The sequence below is a fragment of the Balaenoptera musculus genome, chromosome 20 (assembly GCF_009873245.2).
Source record: "Balaenoptera musculus isolate JJ_BM4_2016_0621 chromosome 20, mBalMus1.pri.v3, whole genome shotgun sequence".
In the NCBI taxonomy this organism is placed as follows: Eukaryota; Metazoa; Chordata; class Mammalia; order Artiodactyla; family Balaenopteridae; genus Balaenoptera; species Balaenoptera musculus.
The window spans coordinates 516713-535343 of NC_045804.1; the positions used below are offsets into that span (position 1 = coordinate 516713).

Sequence of the window (18631 nt, forward strand, 5' to 3'; positions counted from 1 at the left end):
ATTAGGCCTCTATTTCATCATACGGCTGGTCTACAGAACTTAGAACGTGCCCATTATTTACAGCATGATTGCAACATGAAAATTAATTTTTTTAAGGGACGCTCCTAAAGTTAAAAAAAAAAGTGCCCTCAATAACCTAGTTTTTGCAATGAAACATATAGAGGAGGAAGACGTTAGGAGCTAACACTGCATAAATACGCTTTTAGAACTTCCCTACTGACTAATCTTCGAAACAATCCTGTGAAGTAAATACAGCTATTATTCCCATTTACAGTGAAGGACACACACAGGAAGGTCACATGGTTAATAAATGGTAGAACCAGGTCTGATTCTAGGGTCCACGGGCTGAGCCAGGGGCTGGAAACCCACGGGCCGGAGCTGGCCCGGCACCTGTTCTTGTAAATAGCGTTTTGTTAGAACACAACCAAATCCATTTGTTGACATCTTGTCTGAGGCTGCTTTCATGCTACGAAGGCAGAGGTGAGTAGTTGTGCCAGAGACCCCATGCTCTGCAAAGCCGGAAGTATTTACCATGGGACCCTTCACGGAAAGTTTGCTGAGCACGGCTAAGCCATCACTGGATCACCTCTGAGGGAAAGCAGACCCTCTTCCCGGCCTCTGACCACAAGCCTCACCACGGGGAGCGGGGCCCAGAAGCGGGAGGAAGGAACAGGAGACCTGGATGTCCTCAACAGCGACGGGAGGTCCAGGGGGTCACTGGCCAGCACAGGGGGTTATGTTGATTTCCCAATACGCTTCCTGCATCGTTCCCAAAAATATCTGAAGCAAGGCTCACAGGTACAGAACCTAACCTCCACAGATGGGGGGACGGTTTGCTTTATTCATTGCTGGAAACCTTATTACTGAACAAATGAACAAATATATAATTTATGTTTGTGAATCGGGGTCCACATGTACTTTATTTGAAGACAAACACGGAACAGGTTAAAGGCCCACAGATGCGCTGCCCGTGAATGTCACAGTCAAGGTTCTGGCTTCGACTTTTAGGCAGACGAACTCCAGTGGGACAACACATTACAGAGTAAAGTCATTTCCATCCGTCCTGGGATTCTCCTGGGCTCCTAAGAGCTTCACTCACTGATCATTCTGTTTGCCAAGATTCTAGAATCAACAATAAACTTGAAATCTTTTCCCATATTATGACCATACTAGTGAATACTAGAAATACTAGTGCAGTGGCTGAGTTGTAAATGCTCATTTGTTTTGATTTTTCTTTCGTAAGACAATGACTTTTGATTTCCGGGGAAGGATTCGAAAACCAGAGTTGAGTTAACTCTTCTTAGAAAACAGAGTTGGACACGGAAAGAATAACCCTATAGACTAGAGGTTCTACAATCCCACTGAGGAAGGCTTGTTCCTAACAAGACTAACTGTCGTGTTTCAGCCGATCCTGATTCACCATGGAACTTGAAATTTTAAAGAAAACTGTACTCAGCTGAATCAAACTGGGAAAGTATCTGTACAAGAGCGGGTGTGGGGGAGAGCAGTGGGATGGAAAGCAAGCCCGACGGCGCGTGTTATATGGAGGGAAGGGAACAGAGGGGATTCTGTAGATGCTGGGAGGTGGTCCCGCTGCGGCTGGGGGCTGAGAGGCACGAAACGGGGGCGCCTAGAGGCAGCGTCCTAACTCACAGCCTGATGCCACTGGGGCCCGTTCGGGCAGGCTGGCTGTCACCCAGGGCTGCCCCCACGTGGACCTGGCCTTCACAGCCTGGCTCACAGCAGTCTGGTGCCGGGGGAGCCCCGCAACTTCCCCATTTCCAGACCCCACCACCGGACGATCGAGGCCCTGCCTAGAATCCGATCTGCCCACTCTGAACGGCCGCACGAGAGGTGTCCCCAGACTCTCAGCATCTCGGTGACGCCGTCAAGCGGCTTCCCACGCAGCCTCTTGCAGAGCGCTTTACAAATGCCCTAAGTGAGCCGCGGTGACTGGCAAAGCCTGGGGACACAGCCGGAGGGCGCTGAGAGGAAAGTCTGGAGCGTGGTCCACCGGGCGCCCCGGGCACAGCGCGCACTGAGCTGGACGGGGGAGGCCCTTCAGCAAACCCCGCGACGCCACCGCCGGGTCTGTGACGTTCACACCCCCGGGGCCGAGGACGGTGGGCAGCGCCAGGTTCAGGGCACGCGGCCCCTAACCCGCCCCCGGAGAGAAGCGCTGCCCTCCAGCCTCAAGCCCTCTGGCCCGGGTCGTTTTGTTTTTGTTTTGAGTTTGGAATGCTGACCTTTGTAAAAAGCTAAACTCACCGCCCAGAACAACAGGAAGGTCACTCACCAGGAAGCCACGGAAATGGAGCCTGAAACGTGCGTCAGTGTTTTTCCACCAGCAAAGAGAAGCCTCAGACGTTGCCACGAGCGACGCCGGCGCGAGGCCCCAGCACCCTCCTCCCCCAGGTGCGCCCCGCACCTCCTGCGGCCCTGAGCCCCACGGCCGGTGACCTGCACCTGCATGCCACGCGGGACGCAGGCGGGGTCTCCTTAGCCCCTGGGTTCCCCTCCGTCCCGGCACTCTCTCTAGAAGGGTTCACTTCTCGGGGGGCGGGGGGCACAAGGTCAGGGTCAGGGAAGCAGCCCTCCTGGCAGCGTTCCAGGCGCCTGTGCTCCTGTGGTGGGGAGCCGGGGGACGGATGGTGTTGGGAAGGAAGAAGCAATCAGACAAGAGCCACGCCTCGCAGAGGCCCCTGAAGCGCCCCCAGACCCTAGCGGGCAGCCTTGCGCTTGAATGCCTCTAGCTTCCGTAAGCCTCTTTGCAAAGAACTTCACCTCTGTTTCTTGAGAGCAGAGATTACAAGCTGGTTCTCACTGGCTGGATCGTCCCTGTGTCTAAGGCAATAGATACATGTGTGACTCACACAAAGTTCAAGCTGTAATTGGCCGCTGATACTAAACCAGATCAGAACATGCCATGTGAAAATCTGGCCTTGTGGCTTCTCTGGAAGAACTGGAAAATCCGGCAGCACGTGACCCGCTTCGAGCTCGGCCCGCAGGCGGCTGGGGCCCGGGGTGGGGGTGCCGCCTGCGCTGTCCCACCCGCCCGGAGGCCCGCTGTCACCGCCGTTTATTTATATTCTCGGGGACCCATTTCACCCCTTTACGCTCCCAAGAGCACCCAGGCTCGCAGCCCCTGCCCTTAAGTGTTTGCCATCAACAGCCCTTTAACCAGGTATCGGTGACGAAGCACTTTGAACATTCTTGTGTTTTACGTCCTTTGGAACTCAGTCTCTCTGGGTATGACCTGTATGCGTCTCTGGGACAGAATTTTATTTGCAAGAAGAAAACCACAGCAAGAAGAGGAGGCACACGGGAGCATCAGCCCGTTAGCGCCAACGGCGCAGGTCTCTGTACACGCGTGTGTGCACACGTGCATCTCTTCAGGGTGGGGGAACTGCAGAGCATCCTAATGAGCCCCAGGAAGGGAAAGCTTCCCAAGGGACAGGCCAGGTACAGAGACCCCGTGGGCTGCTGGAGTGAATCCCTCAAGCAGCCAGCGCACAGGTGATCAGAGAAACAGGGAAAAATGAAAAGCTGTGACTTGGAACGTAAGGCGGGTGCTTGGAGGAAAGAACATTCATGAAAGGCCGAGACGTCTAAGTAGTGAGAAGCAGGGATCGACAGGAGGAGAAAGAGGGAAGTGGGGGGTGGCAGGTGACAAAACCGGGACAGAAGGCAGACACACACTCAAGGGGAGGATGAGAAAGAGCTGCCTTTCCCAATGATCTGCAGCGAAAATTAAGCTTCTGGCCTGATAATGACACCTGAACAGCCTCCCAGGTTAAGGCCCAGGTGACTTCCTGCCCACCTGGAGGAGGCTAGACCGGGGCCGTCTCCCCGCTGATACCAAACCGATTCCTTACACAGGAACCAACCACGCTCACTTCTGGGCTGTTTCCAAGCTCCTTTCTCTAAACAATAAAAGCCACAGAATGTCAACAGCTTGCAAAAGGAAGGTGATTACGCAACATTTATGCCTTTACATAAAGAACAAGATTATCTGCCTTCCAGACGTGTGATCACAAAAATCTGGCCCTTCCTGGAGTGAAGCTTTCTAAACGGAAAGGTGATTGAGTCATTGTGTTGTCTCCTCACCTCGAATTTCTGCCTGAGCTCCACGTTTCCTTCTTCATCACCTTCTGGGATGGGCACATTGTAGTACTCACCTTCCTCTTGGTTCAGCAACTTGTACCTTTCAGAGACAGGGGAGAGGAGGGGGTGAGCCCCACGCTGGCACCACCCAGGTTCACCCCGCACCCCAAGGCTCTAGTCCAGCTGTTTCTGAAATGCATCCCCCGGGGAGACGGTACCCAGGTAACTTCATAATCAACAGTCACTTTGGACTTAAACCGGCCCGTTTCCTGAACCTCTAGACACGCTAATATCTCAGACAATTAACTCTTGGCTCACACAGACACACTCGGGCTTCCTCACCATCCACTGGCCGGCATCTTCATCAGCTCCGAGACTCCGAAGGAAAGGGACCCCATGAAGTCGTTCCGGGTGGTTCGATCCCAGTCCCAGATCTCTACGGACAGTCGTCGGTCTTTATCTGAAGGTTTTAATTTGCTACGAAAGAACACACACACACACACACACACACACACACACGGTTACCTTGATCATGATTTTGGGGGAGATATCGCATGCTCATGTTCTGAGCCTGAGATTCAAAAAAATAGTGTATTCAATTCTCTTCCTGTGGTTCTCCATCATCAACAAAGTACCAGCCCCTTGGCAAACGAGGCTCTAGACTAGGGGTTAGCAAACTATGAGCCAAGGGCCAAATCAGGCCCACTGCTTGCTTTTGTAAATAAAGTTTTATTGGAATACAGTCATGGCCGTTTGTTGAGACACATATTGTCTATGGCTGCTTTGAACCTAGAACAGCATAGCTGTGTACCTGCAACAGAGACTGTGTGACCCATAAGGTCTAAACTATTTACCATCCAGCCCTTCACAGAGCAAAGCTGGACAGCCTCTGATCTATATCCTAGACAGTTACCTTCCGGTTGTGCACAAATGCTTCCTGTGTTCTCCTCTACAAAGAGGACCTCTTGCTTGTGCTCAGCTGCACTCAGTGCTTTCTTGCTCCTGACTTGCTTATGCCACCCCCTCCTCCCACCTTTCCCTCCTCCCATCTCTGCCTCTGAAATCCTCACATTCCTTTCACATCCACTTTAAATGGCACCTTCTCCAGGAAGTCTTCCCTGCTTAGACATAAGGATAATCTTCCCATTTCAGTGGCAACAGCAGTTTCTATGGTACTCACTTACTCCATGTTTTTAAAATTATTACTTAAACTCTTACCTACACCCTCTTCTAACCCTTAAAAAAAACCTAAGTCCATCAAGAGGTGGGACACACTATACATTTTTATATCATCTGTAATGCAAGAGAATTTTGTTGTACAGAAGTTACTGATGGTAATTTGGGGCCTGCATCATGTAAGTCTTGGTAAACCGAGTTTCTATCCATCAGACAGGGGTGACCACAGCTACCTCTCTAGCAGCCGTAGAAGAAGGGCTTAGGGATGAAGCAATGTTTAAAGACGTTTATGAAGCCCAGCTCATCACTGCTAACAATGTGAGGGAGCAAAGCCATCAGGAAGAGAGGATTCAACTTACAACGTAAAGGACTCATTCCACTGGGGGTTCAGTGTGGAACGGATGGTTTTGGTTTTTTGTTTGCTTTCGTTCTTGGGGTCAGGAATAAGCTTCAGCTTCACATAAGGATCTGAAAGCCCATTTGGATCCATAGGGATGAGATTTTTTGCATCTCGTACTGTGAAGAGAGAAGGAAGAAAGATCCAGCGTTACAAAAAGAGAACAGACCCTCACTGCCGGGTGTCCTGCGTCAGGACCCAGCTGATCGAGAGACGTCAAGATGGTGTTGAAGGGAGGGGAGGTCTGGATCAAAGCCTCTGACCCTCAACACGAGCGGAGCTGCCCACGGCCGCCCCTGCCGGGGGGACGGGCGCTGGGGAGGCCCCTGTGGTCAAGCCTTGAGGCTCGGCATCAGCCTGGTCCGGCAGCAGCTGGGACACCTGCGTCATACCCCAAACCTGGTGAAGCAGAATCTGCAGCGTAGTGGGACCCCCAGGGGCCACTGGCAGCCCCCCTCCGGGGGAACTGGCCCGCCTCCCCACCCAAGCGACCGGCAGACCAGTCCGCGGCCCGGTGGCACTTGAACTCCTAGAAGAAGTCATCTCTTCCCTTTGTAAAGGCTGGTGGCTTCGAAGCCGGCGGTGCGTGAGAATCGCGCGGGAGGGGGTTTGGAAATTCCAACGCTCACAGCTAACTTAGACTCTCTAGTCGGGGGGTGGGGCAAGTTTTTAGACGCTCCAGGTGAACCTTGTGCAGCAGGGGCTAGAGCCACCGGTGCACAGGCAGTGACGCAGGAGGCGCCTCACAGGGGCTACAGCCTGACGCCAAGGGCAGGCCCACCTTCCAGCAGCACCTGGGGCGGCACCTGGGCACCGAGGAGACACACAGACTCATGGCCCCCACTCCAGAATTTCAGACTCTGAAGCGTTTCCTAAGACTCCAGGTGACCCCAACGTACATTCTAGATTGAGAAGCACTCATATGCAAACGCAAAATAACGAGGAGGAGGAAAGGCTGCTTCACCTGCAGAGGAAGGCAGCCTCAGAGGCGCAGCTGGCGGAGGCTCGTGACGGTGGGAGGGCTGAAGCCCCTGCCTGTCAATCACCCGTCGCTCTGACAAGAAGGGACACGGAGCCCGCACACCGGCGTCTTCCTCACCCTCTTCCCCAGCGTGGCTGAGATCTCCCATCATCCGGGCCCCTGACGAGCCGGCTGCCATGGGGACACATGCACCTGGGACCAGGATCTCCAGGCCAGCGACTTCCACAGTGCAGCTCCTAGACCAGCAGTGCCGGCATCACCGGCTGAGTCAGAACTTGGGCGGAGGGTGCGGTCGGGCGACCTGTGCCTACCAAGCCTCCGGGGGATTCTGAGGGAAAGCTGGCGGACCACTGCTCCAGCCCGTTGGCATAGACGGTCAGCTTAGTTTGATTGTTCAATGAGGGGTTCGGAAGAATTTCAGAAGAAGGTGCTAGCGTTGGCAGTGGGCAGGGATAGAGGGGGATGGAAGGGTGCTAAAGACACTGGGTCTCTGGGCAGAGCCCTAAGGGCAGAAGTCACAGACGAGCGTTGCCCGAACGCCTGGGGACACGCTGAGTGCTGTCACCTTCCTTGCCTGGAAGCCTTGGCACAGGAAGGTGACAGCTGGGACCGTATTCTAATGGTCTGAGGGGCAGTGAGCTGGCTCAGGGCGACAAGCCACAGAGAAACCGGCCGTGTGTTCCTCGTACACCACTTACGCCCTCCAAGGATTTTTCCCCATGAGACAGTACCTAACCTCATCCAGCTGGCAGGGGACAGAACAGAAGCAAGTACGCACCCTGGGATCTGCAGCTCAGCCGACCTGCTTCCAAATCCCACCTCCATCGTGTAACCCCAAGTACTGGAAACCTAAGCTCATGAGCCTCTGTTTCTTCATCTAGAAAAGTGAACAGGGGCATATTTCCAGTGGTACAGGATTGTTGGGAGAATGAAACAATGTGTATAAAATGCCTTATACTGTTGGCAACTTGGAAAATGGTGGAGGGAGAAAAAGACTGCACGACGTGAGCGTGTACGACGCCCCAGATGCAGTGTTTCGGCCTCATCCCTCTGCCCACAATTTCAAAATCTTCAGTGAGGTAGGAGGTCTCCAGGGGCCCTGGCCACCTGAGAATCCCCCCAAGCTCATGGAGGTTTTAACGCAACACAGAATAAAACAGCAACCCAAGTATCACAAAAGATGAAAAACTTGAGCATAAAAATGAAGTTCTCCCACAGAGAATGGGAAGGGCCAAAAGGTTCCCTCCAATCGAGCACTGGAATGAGAATCAGATGCTTTTTAAAAGGCAGAACAAAGCTCCGGAACATCTAACACGGAGGCGACATCCCAGATGAACTAACGAGGAACCATCAAGGCTGCCAGGAGTCCTGCCAGCTGCAGAATGAGTGTGGGCCCCGGCTTCTCCATCCAGAAGTGAGAGTCCTGACGGCCGGCACACACACAGTCGTCTACGGCCTGTGTCTTCTGAATGGCGATGAGTTAAAGTCTCGATGGGATTAAAGCTGTGGGCTTCCTACTGAAATACTATCATTTAAGTTGAAAACAAACAGCGTCATCAATTCCAGCTGTCACCGAAGTAGACGGTGGGTCCAAATTTCAATTTCTTAGCGCAGCAGAGAACAGCCCACCTGCCGGGACGCCTGAATCGGGATTGGGAGCCACTAGCTCGGGGGCCCATCTGCTCGGAATGTGGGCTCGGGGACCAGGCTGCCTGTGTTTGGGTTCTGGCTCTGCTGCTTTGTGGTTGTGTAATAGATTTAACGCTGGCAATAGATTTAACCTTCCTGTGCCTCGGTGTCCTCATCTGGAAAAGTATGAGAATTATATACGTTCCTACATATAGGGTGCTTGGAACAGTGACAGGCACACAGTAAGAACCCAATAATGATTATTATCCTTGTTGTTGCTGATGAAAGTTTCTGGCAGAGAACACAACCCCGAACGCTTAGACGTTCAGAAACTGGCCTGAGAGCTTATGAACAGGCAGGCGAATGCTGTGAAGAACTGTGTGATGCCTCGGCATTCGCTGTTTCAGAATGAAAGTCTGTTGTCATTCTAGAACTTTAATAGAAATATAGAATATAATTATATGACCATCTTTTGGCTTGAGGTGTCTATTGTGAAAGGATTGGATGTCAAGCCCAGCCTTGAGAAAAAGCAACCTGGGGTTGAAAGATTACATAATTTCCTGATAATGTTAAGAGTTCACTTCTGGACCAAATCCATTCAAATAAGATGATGGAGACTGAGAAATACCTCCACGGCGCCCCAGAGATGCCTGATATAGGCGGCCAGGTGAGCCCAGGACATGTGAGTTTTGAATCAAGCGTCCAGGTGTATGGGGGGGGGTCTCGTCGTGAGCTCTGGACCGGACAGCCCTCGCCAGACTCGGGAGTCTACATCGGAGGTGTCCCAGCGTAGACGGAACAGCCAACACTTAGGAAGGGAGCCAGCACCTGCCTGACGGGAAAGCAGAGGTGAGGATGCAGGACAGCGGGCAGGAGGAGTGACCGCCAGGCTTTCTCAGAGAGAGGCAAGCCACGCCCACAAAGACCCGTAGCCAGGGATCGTCTAAGGCACGTCTGAGGACGCACGGTGACGGTCAGGCTCACCGTGCTGGCGCAGAGGCCGCAGACGGTGGCTGACCGCTCAGGCGCAGGATAACTTGGCGGCCAGGAGCGGGGGCAGCTGGCTTCACACCCGTGCTCTAGGGCTGATTAGCTGTATGACTCGGGACAAGTTACCCCACTTCTCAGTTTGTCCATCTGCAAAACAGGAACAATAATAGTGTCTGTCTCACAGCGTTGCTGTGAAGATTAAGTGAGTTAATACGCATAAAGTATAGAGAAGAGGACCCGGAGCGTGGGAGCTGTGGCCTAAGCACTGGCCATTACTGCTCGTGTTAAACGGTGTTTGCTACCTTTAACATCATCGTCACCACCACCGTGCCACCTGGCCCTCCTGTCAGTCCAGGAAGCAGGGCTGTCTCCCCAGGGTAAAGAAACCAAGCTTCCTAAAAGGACAGTTCATAGAGCATGGAGTTTCCAGACCTCAGGGTCAGGCCAAAGTTCAATAGTCAGCTCTTAGTTGTTCCAAAATAGCTTGGGATTAAAAAAACAAAAAACCCCAATTCAATGCAATCCTTGATCCATTCAGAGAATGGTCCAGATGGTCTCCTGATCCCAAGAGTATATGCAGTGTAAATTATCAAGTGTGATAATACAATAGACACCCACGAGCTCATCACCTAACGTAAAAGCCAACACCCCTGAACCCACCTAGAGCCCCCCCATCCCACCTGCCTGCCTCCCTGGGGGTTTTTAACCTCACGCTGAGGTCACCTTAGGGCACTCCGGCCGGGCCCGGGGCAAGGGGAGGCTTTAAAGGCTTATAAAGCGAAAGCTTTGTCGAGGACACAGCTGCATCCCCTGCGCCCGCGGACGGGACTGGTCTTCACTGACGCACAGTGACCTTGTCCATCACAGAGCTCACATCTGGGCGGGGACACTGGTGATGCACAAAGAGGTGCCTTCAGATTCAAGGACCACGCAGCCCTTCAAATGATCTGTTTTGCTTTAGAAAATAATTCTCTGATTTTAGCGCCTTCTTTCCTCCCTCTAAGAGCACGCCTGTTCATGGCATCTGTTTAAAAAGCCAACAAGCACAAAGGTTCAGAACAGGGACTTGCTGTGAACGTCAGGCTTGTTCAGTGTGTGCGGACCCTGTGACCCCCTCCCACCTCCAACCTCGCTCCACAGCAAAGGCAAGAGTAAATGAAATTCTATAATACTACCCCATAGCGCGTAAAAGCAAAAGTTATGTTTTCCGACACTACCAGAAACCCCCCACAAACTCTTCTTTGCTTAAAGTTACCAAGAGCAAAAGAGATGTGCATGCAAACATGCTGGGGGGACAGGCAAGGGCAGAAAACAGGCGAAGGGTCAGCGTCTGTGGACACATGAACCTGGCGTCATTTGCCATCAGGCAGCAGAGGGACGGAGGCCCCCAAATCCATGAACCACGTCCTCAAACAGAGAGCACTAACTTTGATAATTATTAGACAGCCATAGCGCCTTCTTCCAGAGAGCTCTAGACCTGTAAGTTAATTTCTTATAAAAATATGATCGCACTTGAATGTAAGTTTAACGACAGAGAAATCTGATGGGTTATTTCATTCCTAAGAGATTCGCCTTCAGCGAGAAGGCGGATATGGGTCTGGGGGTGGGCGTGGTCTGTCATTTCTCCATTGAGAACGGCTGGCCTTGACCACATGGCATGCAGGGTGTAGCTGGTCCCTGACTCTCTGCTTCCCAGGAAGCTAGTGGACATGGCGGTGATGGGAAGGGACCGCGTCCCTGGAGAGACCACTGCGCGGCAGGCGCTGGTGTGAGCCCTTCACGCTCCCGCAAGCCCATCTGTAGACGGGGACTCAGAGGCAGAGAGAGGTGTTACAACCTGCTTGCTACACAAAGCCAACAGGCGGCCAAGCCGGGGATGGCTCGCGATCGTGTAAAAGCCAGCTTTCCCTTGTTATTGGATAAAACTGACTCGGTCCAGACAAAGTCCCAGGGGAGAGGTAGTAAAATTGGCCTCAGCTTCTCCCAGGAGGATGGGGAGGAAGCAAAGAGACCACAGAGGCCTCCACTGGAAGGAAGGAGGCGGCCGAACGTGGAGGGTTAAGTGAACACACTTAGGGTCGAGCTGTGGACATGGCCCAGAGGGGCTGGTGGGAAGGAGAGTAAAGCTGTACGACTCCGTTTCTGCTTTGGTGCCTTGACCTTAGCTAAGGCGGCTGTGGCACCTGATTAAAAGATGTGAGTGCAGTGGTTTTCTAGGGTACAATTCTAAAATCACTTAGTACGCTGGGGTGTTCTGGTTACTAAGTGGTCTCTACAGCTGGGCCTCTGAGACAGGCTGACATCAGCCTAAGAACTGACAGGCCAGCACCTGGACCAAGTAAGACCACAATGTCCCCAAGACTTGGGGCCCGAAAGCATCCAGCGCTCATGACACTGAGGAGGCCACAGGGGAAACTCTGCCCACCCACACGCAGGAACGATGCTATGTGCCAATAAAGCTTTATTTAAAAGAAACAGGCTGTGGGCCAGATCCAGCCCTCAAGCCACAGTTCGTGGATCCCTGACACAGAGCCAAGGCCACCATCCCCCCACCAACACAGCGAATGTCTGATGAGAGACTGACCCGGGAGAGGAGCCTCTGGTCCCTTCTGGCTCCTTCTGAGCCCTGTGAACTCTGACCTCGTCCTAAAGCTTGGGAGGGTCCCGGGCTGGGGCTGAGGAGAGACAGCGTGTCCCCTAACAGGAACCAGAGTTCACCTGTGTCCTCTGTTCGTCACGTCCTGTCCTAGAACCTTGGGAGCCGACATCTCTCACGTGTACGCGTGCCTGCTTCCTCGCCGCCCAGGCTGCAGGAGGCTTTTAGGTCTGCACAGGAGTCTCTGCTCTCCTAGACAAACCAGATTTGCAGCCTCCTTGGGGGCCCTGACCTGCTGCAACTTGCCAGCCCCGCCCCCCAGCCCGGTCACACCCCCGTGCAAACAGTGAGCGTGATAAGACATCAATGGGGCCATTGCGGAATCAGGCAACAGCTCCTCTGGAAGTGGGAATTTTAAAGGAATGTGTGCTCATGAGCCCTGGATGCAAACCAGCGGATCCAGTGGAGGAGCGACCAGCACGGACAGGCCCCTGGGCTTCCCACTCCAGCGGGCTGGGCTCGCAGAGCTAAGGGCTTGTCCTGCTGAGAACGTCTCCCTCCCGGCAGCCCAGGGGGCCTCGTTCAGGAGCGTCTCAAGCACCAATGGGCCGCATCAGATAGAAAAAGGGGAAAAGCCCTCCCACCAGGCCGAGCAGCTCCGAAGCCCAGCCCCACCAGAGAGCTCCTTCCCCGGTCACGGAACTAGGAAGGACACCCTGTTCCCAAGGCTTGTTTTTGCCTCTCCTTCGGGCCTCCACTGACGCTGCTGCAAGAGGAGAAGCCGTGTCTCAGTCTGTCAGTTCTGCACCAGAAGCCAGAACTCGCGGCAAATTCTGCTGGGGAGACTGGTGGGCGACAGATTGCTTCCGGAACAGGATGCACCGAACGTCCTTTGCACGAGACGTTTCGGGGGCGGCCAAGCTGTCTAGCAGCAGGCACGGTGCCAGGCCAGGATCTGAGCTTCTTGAGCCGTCAGGGGGATAAGCCCCGGCCAGTGTGGGCAGGTCCCAGGTGGAGCTCGGGGCCCCGGGAAGGGCCAGGACCCGTCAGGCCATAGGCCGTCGGGTGGCCCAGAAGGTCACCGCGGAGGCAGGGCGAGGGCAGGCTCGGCTGGCACGAGGGGCGGGCGCAGAGGGCGAAAGCGCCCGAGTCCTCCCTGGCGCACACGGGTGTCCACGGTGCTGGGTGACACGGCCACCTGACAGCACCCTGGACCAGAGTCTTCCTTCTCTTTAAGCCACAAGCTCCCTGAACACAGGATTACAGTCTTACGACAGTTTTCGGGCACCCATGGGCCCTGGGTTGGGGACCCTTGCTGGATGCCTTCAGAGCCAGTGTCCCAAGGACAGAGGGACCTTCCTTTCTCCACACCCCTCAGGACCTGTGTCTAAGGGAGAGGGAGTGTCCCTCTGGGGGGACTCCTACTTTGCCGGGGGCGGGCAGGGGTCCGGAGTAGCCCTCGCGATGGGCAGTGAGGACAGGCTGGGGCCGCTCCTGGACGGGAAGGAGGCCTTAGTGGGGAGGGCTGCCCACGGGCCGCGCGGGTCTCCATGAACTCACGGGTGCCCCTAGTGGCCGAGCTTGATCTGGCGGAAGAAGGCCATTTCCCCAGCAGTGAAGGGTGGAGACGTGGCGGATGGGAGCTGACGGGGACTCATGGGATTGGTCACTAGGGCGGCTTACGAGGACACACAGGAGTCACAGCACGCCCTCACGAACGGATCAGGACGGACAGATTTTCAATCACAGCTTGAGTGACACGGTTATTTTTGAGGCTCCCAACCCAGAAAAGAGGTCCACAGCCTCCATTCTCTGTTATTTACTTTAACATTTCTATCTCAGTTTTAGGGACACTCCACACCCGGTTCCACATTCACCTGGTGACGGTGACAAGACTGGAGCTGGCCCCGGTCCGGACGGGTGGATTGTTGAGTTTGTTAAACAGCTAACCACACCCAACCCATCACGCTTACCGCTAACCCCACCATGATACTCCCTCCACGCCGAGGCGGCCCATCGTTTTGCTCCTGATGATTTTGAAGCCCTACTGCCTAGAGGAGCTCCATGACACACGCTCAGTAACTGTTTCCTAAATTGTCGAATCTCCACGCCACCCTTGCCCCGTGCTCCTGGGCCACCCGGGGTCCACGCTCCATCCATCCCTCCCAGGGCTACAGCCCTGACCCAGGCACCAGACCCATCTTCTCGGGCCTTCCCTCCCCCGCCCGCCCGGCCCACCGGAGCTTCATCTCTACAGACTTCGCAGCAACTCGAGAGCAGGGGCTGCACCAAGCCCCACCTGGTGTCCCCCTCACCTGGTCAGCACAACCTGCGAGAGCCCCGGGGATCCTCGTCGGGCTGAGACGCTAAAGCAGACTGGAAAACGCCGCGTCTCCGGGCTGCAGTTCATAACGTGTCCATCTGGAGGGACTCTCGGACAAGGAAAAACCTCACAGGTCTTTTCAATGGAGAATAAAGCCGGGCCAAAAGGAGGCAGGCACTTTTCAGAAAACGTTAACTGCTCTGAAGAAAGGGTCACTGAGCCACAAAGGCTAAAGGACATGACACGGCCCCAGGTTTCAGGGGAAACATACCGGAAAGGACCACTTACACTCGGGAAAGGGCCATTCTCATGCAGAACTTCTCTGGATTTCAGGAATAAAAGGCAAAGGTGTCATCAGCCACAACGAACCATTTTTGACTGGGTAACAGTCAAAACTGTGATTCTGTGAACAAACTGGGCTCCTGGTGCTGTTGGCTTTGCTCCATCTGATCTAATTACAACGCGTCAAGTCTGCTGACACCGTCTGTGTCAAAACCCGCACAATTCCGGATCTGATCTCTTCCATGTTAAGAAAATGTGACCCATACAATTTGTCCTATTTGCTTCCATTATGGCCAAAGACAAAGGCGAGAAAAATGAGCTACACTAAAAATACAGCTGCTCAGCTCTCCCCCAATCTGTACATACATCTAGATTCTGGGACCCTCACTATCTCTCACTTCAGGACCCATTCACTGAATGTTCTGTTTCATTGGTGAGACTCAGTATTTGGTGATAAGAATGTAATTTCTGTCCCAGGAAATCCACTGGCATTCAATACCAGAAAACTCGAGTCAGCAACTCTTCAACCAAAATCCCATAAAACTTACGAAAGAGAACCTAGAGGAGTTTGGTGTGAGAAGAGAAAAAGCAACTTTTCGTCCTTGGAAAAGAATCATAAGTATTTCACTACTTTTCCTCTTCTGGTTAGTAGAAAATAATTGCTATTAAAGTTCTATAACCCCGATGTTCCCAAAGGAAATGGAATCTGGTTGCGAGAGAAATAATATTTTCTAGGTTATGAGAGCCCCCAAATGATTCTGTATAAACAATGTCAGAAGGTTTTAAGAAACACTTATTTTCCTTGTTATGAGAAGAATGGATACACTCATCGTTCAAAAACTGAAATACATAAAAGTATAAAGAGGAAAATTAACATCACCTATACTTCCACTGTAAAAGAGCACTGCTGTTGGCATATTTACTGCCGGGCTCTTTGTTCTGCATATATCTATACTGAAATATTTATTTTTATAGAATTCCTATCTAGGAACACAGTTTTAGAAACTGCCTTTATAACATAACAAGGCCTGTTTTGAAAGCATTTTAAATGCCTGACACCCCGTTTTCCAGCTATATCGTAATTTTTTTGATCAATTCCCTGTTTCAGGCCATCTATATAGCTACAGTTCTTCTCCTTTGTATAAATAGCATGTCAACAGATCATCTTCATGCATAAATATCCATCTGAATTTGATTTCTTCCTCAGGCTACATTATTATTAGAAGTGGATCAAAGGGAATAAAATCATTCGAGACTCTGACACGTATTGCCCCATCACTCCCCCAAAGTCATACCAAGGTCTTACGAAGGGTGGGGGGATAAAGATTAACAATAACCCTGTAATTGTGGCTTCTTTATTTTTGAAGTTTAACTCCCCCCCTCCCCGATACGGTTATTTGGCCATTAATATTTCTTTTTTTGTGGGGACAGAAGTTTAAAATAACATCATAATTTTGGCTTCCTTGGTTATTTTTGAGGTTTGACTTTTTTCCCTTGCTACGTTATTCGGCCATGAAGGAATGGTAACAGCCCTTTGTCATGTTTGCTGCAAACTTCATTTAGATTTCATGCTTCTAGAAACACAGCAGCTTAAGTTTTTATACAGTTAAATCTGTCAAAAATTTCCTTTTTTATTTCTTCCATTTCTTTCACATTCAGAAAATCCTTGCCTTTTCTGAGGTTAGCCAAATATTAACTTACGTTTTCTTTTATTATTTTCTTTTTTTATATTCAACTTTTAAATCCATTGGACATTTATTTTGGTGTACAGTGTGAGGCAAGATCTAATTTACTTTTTTCTTCCGAGCGTTTAGACAACTTTCCCAACAACATTCGTGAGATGAGCCATCTCTTTTCCATTGGATCAAGTGCCTTCTGCTTGTTGATATTAGGCCATCTCTTGTGTCATATTCAACTTTCTGGTAATTCCTGCAACAAGCCTGCACTTTAAATTGCTCGAGATTTCCAACACGTTTTGAAATACAGCCTTTTGCATCCAGGTGCCTCGTTTCCTGACTCAGGGCAATTCCACTTCAGCTGCCCTTTTTCTGTCTGCCTGATAAATTTCTGTCCATTCTTTATTCTTAGTGTTCATGGGTCATTTTGCTTTATGCTGATGGGGTTCAGGACACCCCACCCCCAAAAGAGGACACCTTGGCAGACTGCACCCTTTCAGCTGAAGGAATCTGAGAAACAGCAGGTGCAGGAAGGGGGTGCTGACCTTTCCCGTCTCCCCTGAAGCAGGTCTTCAGACCCTCACGTGAGAAGTGCCCTCCCCAAACCTGGAGGAGAGGGGCATCCTTACCTCTGGACGGTGGACCACTGGGAGGGATGTGGACGGACAGGCCTCACGAAGCACCCACCCCCACCCCCAGTTCACTGCTCTGAGATCATCTCCTCCGTCCTTTATTTTTCCACGACTTTCCACTTTTCATTAAACCTGGTACAAAAACACTGCGGTTTAACAGTTTCTTTGGGTCTTCATTGCCTTATGGAGGCCCCTGTGTCATGTAACATTTACATTAAAGAAATGGGTTTGTTTTTCTCTTGTTAATTTGTCTTTCGTTACAGAGCCCCAGCCGAGAACCCGGAAGGGTAGAAAGAGAAAGATTTTTCTCCTCTCCTACAAGGTGTCAATTTCATTAACAGAAATATGGATAGCTGAATTTTTGGGTTTTTTTTAATCTGAAAACTATGGGAAGTTTAAAACTGTATTTTAAGCACAAGTCTGTGCCTGACGAAACGTTCAGAACTTTGGACATATTAAAACCCCCATAATAACCCTACTTGGAATCCACAGTTTGTAGACGGGGAAGCTGAGACTGGGAGGGATTCAGGGGTACCTGGCATGGGTTACCAGCTAGTGGGGAGAGGGGGATTCCAGCACGTTCTTAACCTCGATTCTGAACGGCCTCTGCCCACTTTTGTTATCGATCACTCTTTCGCCTCACTTGTTGTTTTCAGTCCTCTGTTATACGGTGCTTCGTTTGCCTTAATCTTTTCCAGAAATTTTAGCAACTATAAATCTTGCTTTAATCCTACTGATGACCGTCTTAAAGATTCAGCCCCATTTAAAGACTTCTGCATTTCTCGGTCCGTCAAAGAGTAAAGCAGGATCTTCTGTCCACCTCCCTCCCGGGTTTGAAGACTTGTGCGTGCTACGTTCTACTACCTCATCCCTCACCTATCACCACCCATCCCATTTTCCATCTTTGTTACCATAAAATTACCTAGACTTCGGGATTCCTAATCATTGTTATGATTTTTTTTTGTTTGTTTGTTTGTTTGTTTGTTTTTTTATTCACACACACACACACTGTATTTTATTTTTACAAGACATAAATAGACTGACACCAAGCATTGTACATGGATGACCACAACAAAAGCAACAATGATTGCAATTACCAAACATGAAACACACTCATACTATGTCATTGTTATGATTTTTATATGATTTATAGCTTTTCATATTTTTCACATCAAGATGTCCAACCGATTTTAATGCTACTGCTTATCCTTATGCATTGTGACCTTCCCATTCCGGAACTTTAAATTTTACTTCCCCCTCATCTTGCAGTCCTCTTTAGCTGGGCTTTAAATAACTTGTTTTCAAGAGAGGCATGTGGGTGGTGTATCTTCTGAGCCCTCGCGTAGATGAGAATACGTGCTACGAACGGCAGTTTGGCTGGGTGAGAAATCTGCGGGGAAAACTTTGATTCTCCAAACTCTTTAAGTGATGCTTCTTTCTCATTGTCCTTCATCCCGGAAATCATTCCTAAATATGGGAGGGGGGGGGTCACAGGACCCCATGGAGAAGATGACAGCTGTGGCCGCTCTCCCTCCCAGAAGGCAGATACAAAATTCTGCACATAGTTTTGGAGGCTCCCCTGACCCCCGAGAGCTGGGGTGGGAAAGGGCTGGGAGTGAGGCTGTAGGTGCGGCCACGGGTCTGAAGTCGAGCTCAACACTCCTCCTCTACTACTCAGAGGTACTTCATACAGATCATCTGGAAAGACAGAATCAGACTAGGGGAAGATAATTCTGCGAAGAATTAGGATAAAGGGACTTGTAGAATTTCGGAGCTAAAATGAAGTGGTTTCTTGTCCCTCAGAAACAAAGAGCTGAGGGAAGCACAAGTCATCTTTGGGAATC

General features: G+C 51.3%; 1 protein-coding gene across 2 annotated transcripts in view; it reads right to left on the bottom strand.

Moving 5' to 3' along the window:
- The window catches only part of PRKCA (protein kinase C alpha), a 364830-nt gene that overhangs the window by 72975 nt on the left and 273224 nt on the right, over positions 1 to 18631 (bottom strand). For both annotated transcript variants that reach the window (XM_036836347.1, XM_036836348.1), the window contains exons 6-8: positions 5640 to 5796; positions 4447 to 4581; positions 4108 to 4204 (exon numbers count right to left, since the gene is read on the bottom strand). In XM_036836347.1, coding sequence (XP_036692242.1) covers positions 4108 to 4204; positions 4447 to 4581; positions 5640 to 5796 — 389 coding nt within the window. The remainder of the gene's footprint in view (positions 1 to 4107; positions 4205 to 4446; positions 4582 to 5639; positions 5797 to 18631) is intronic.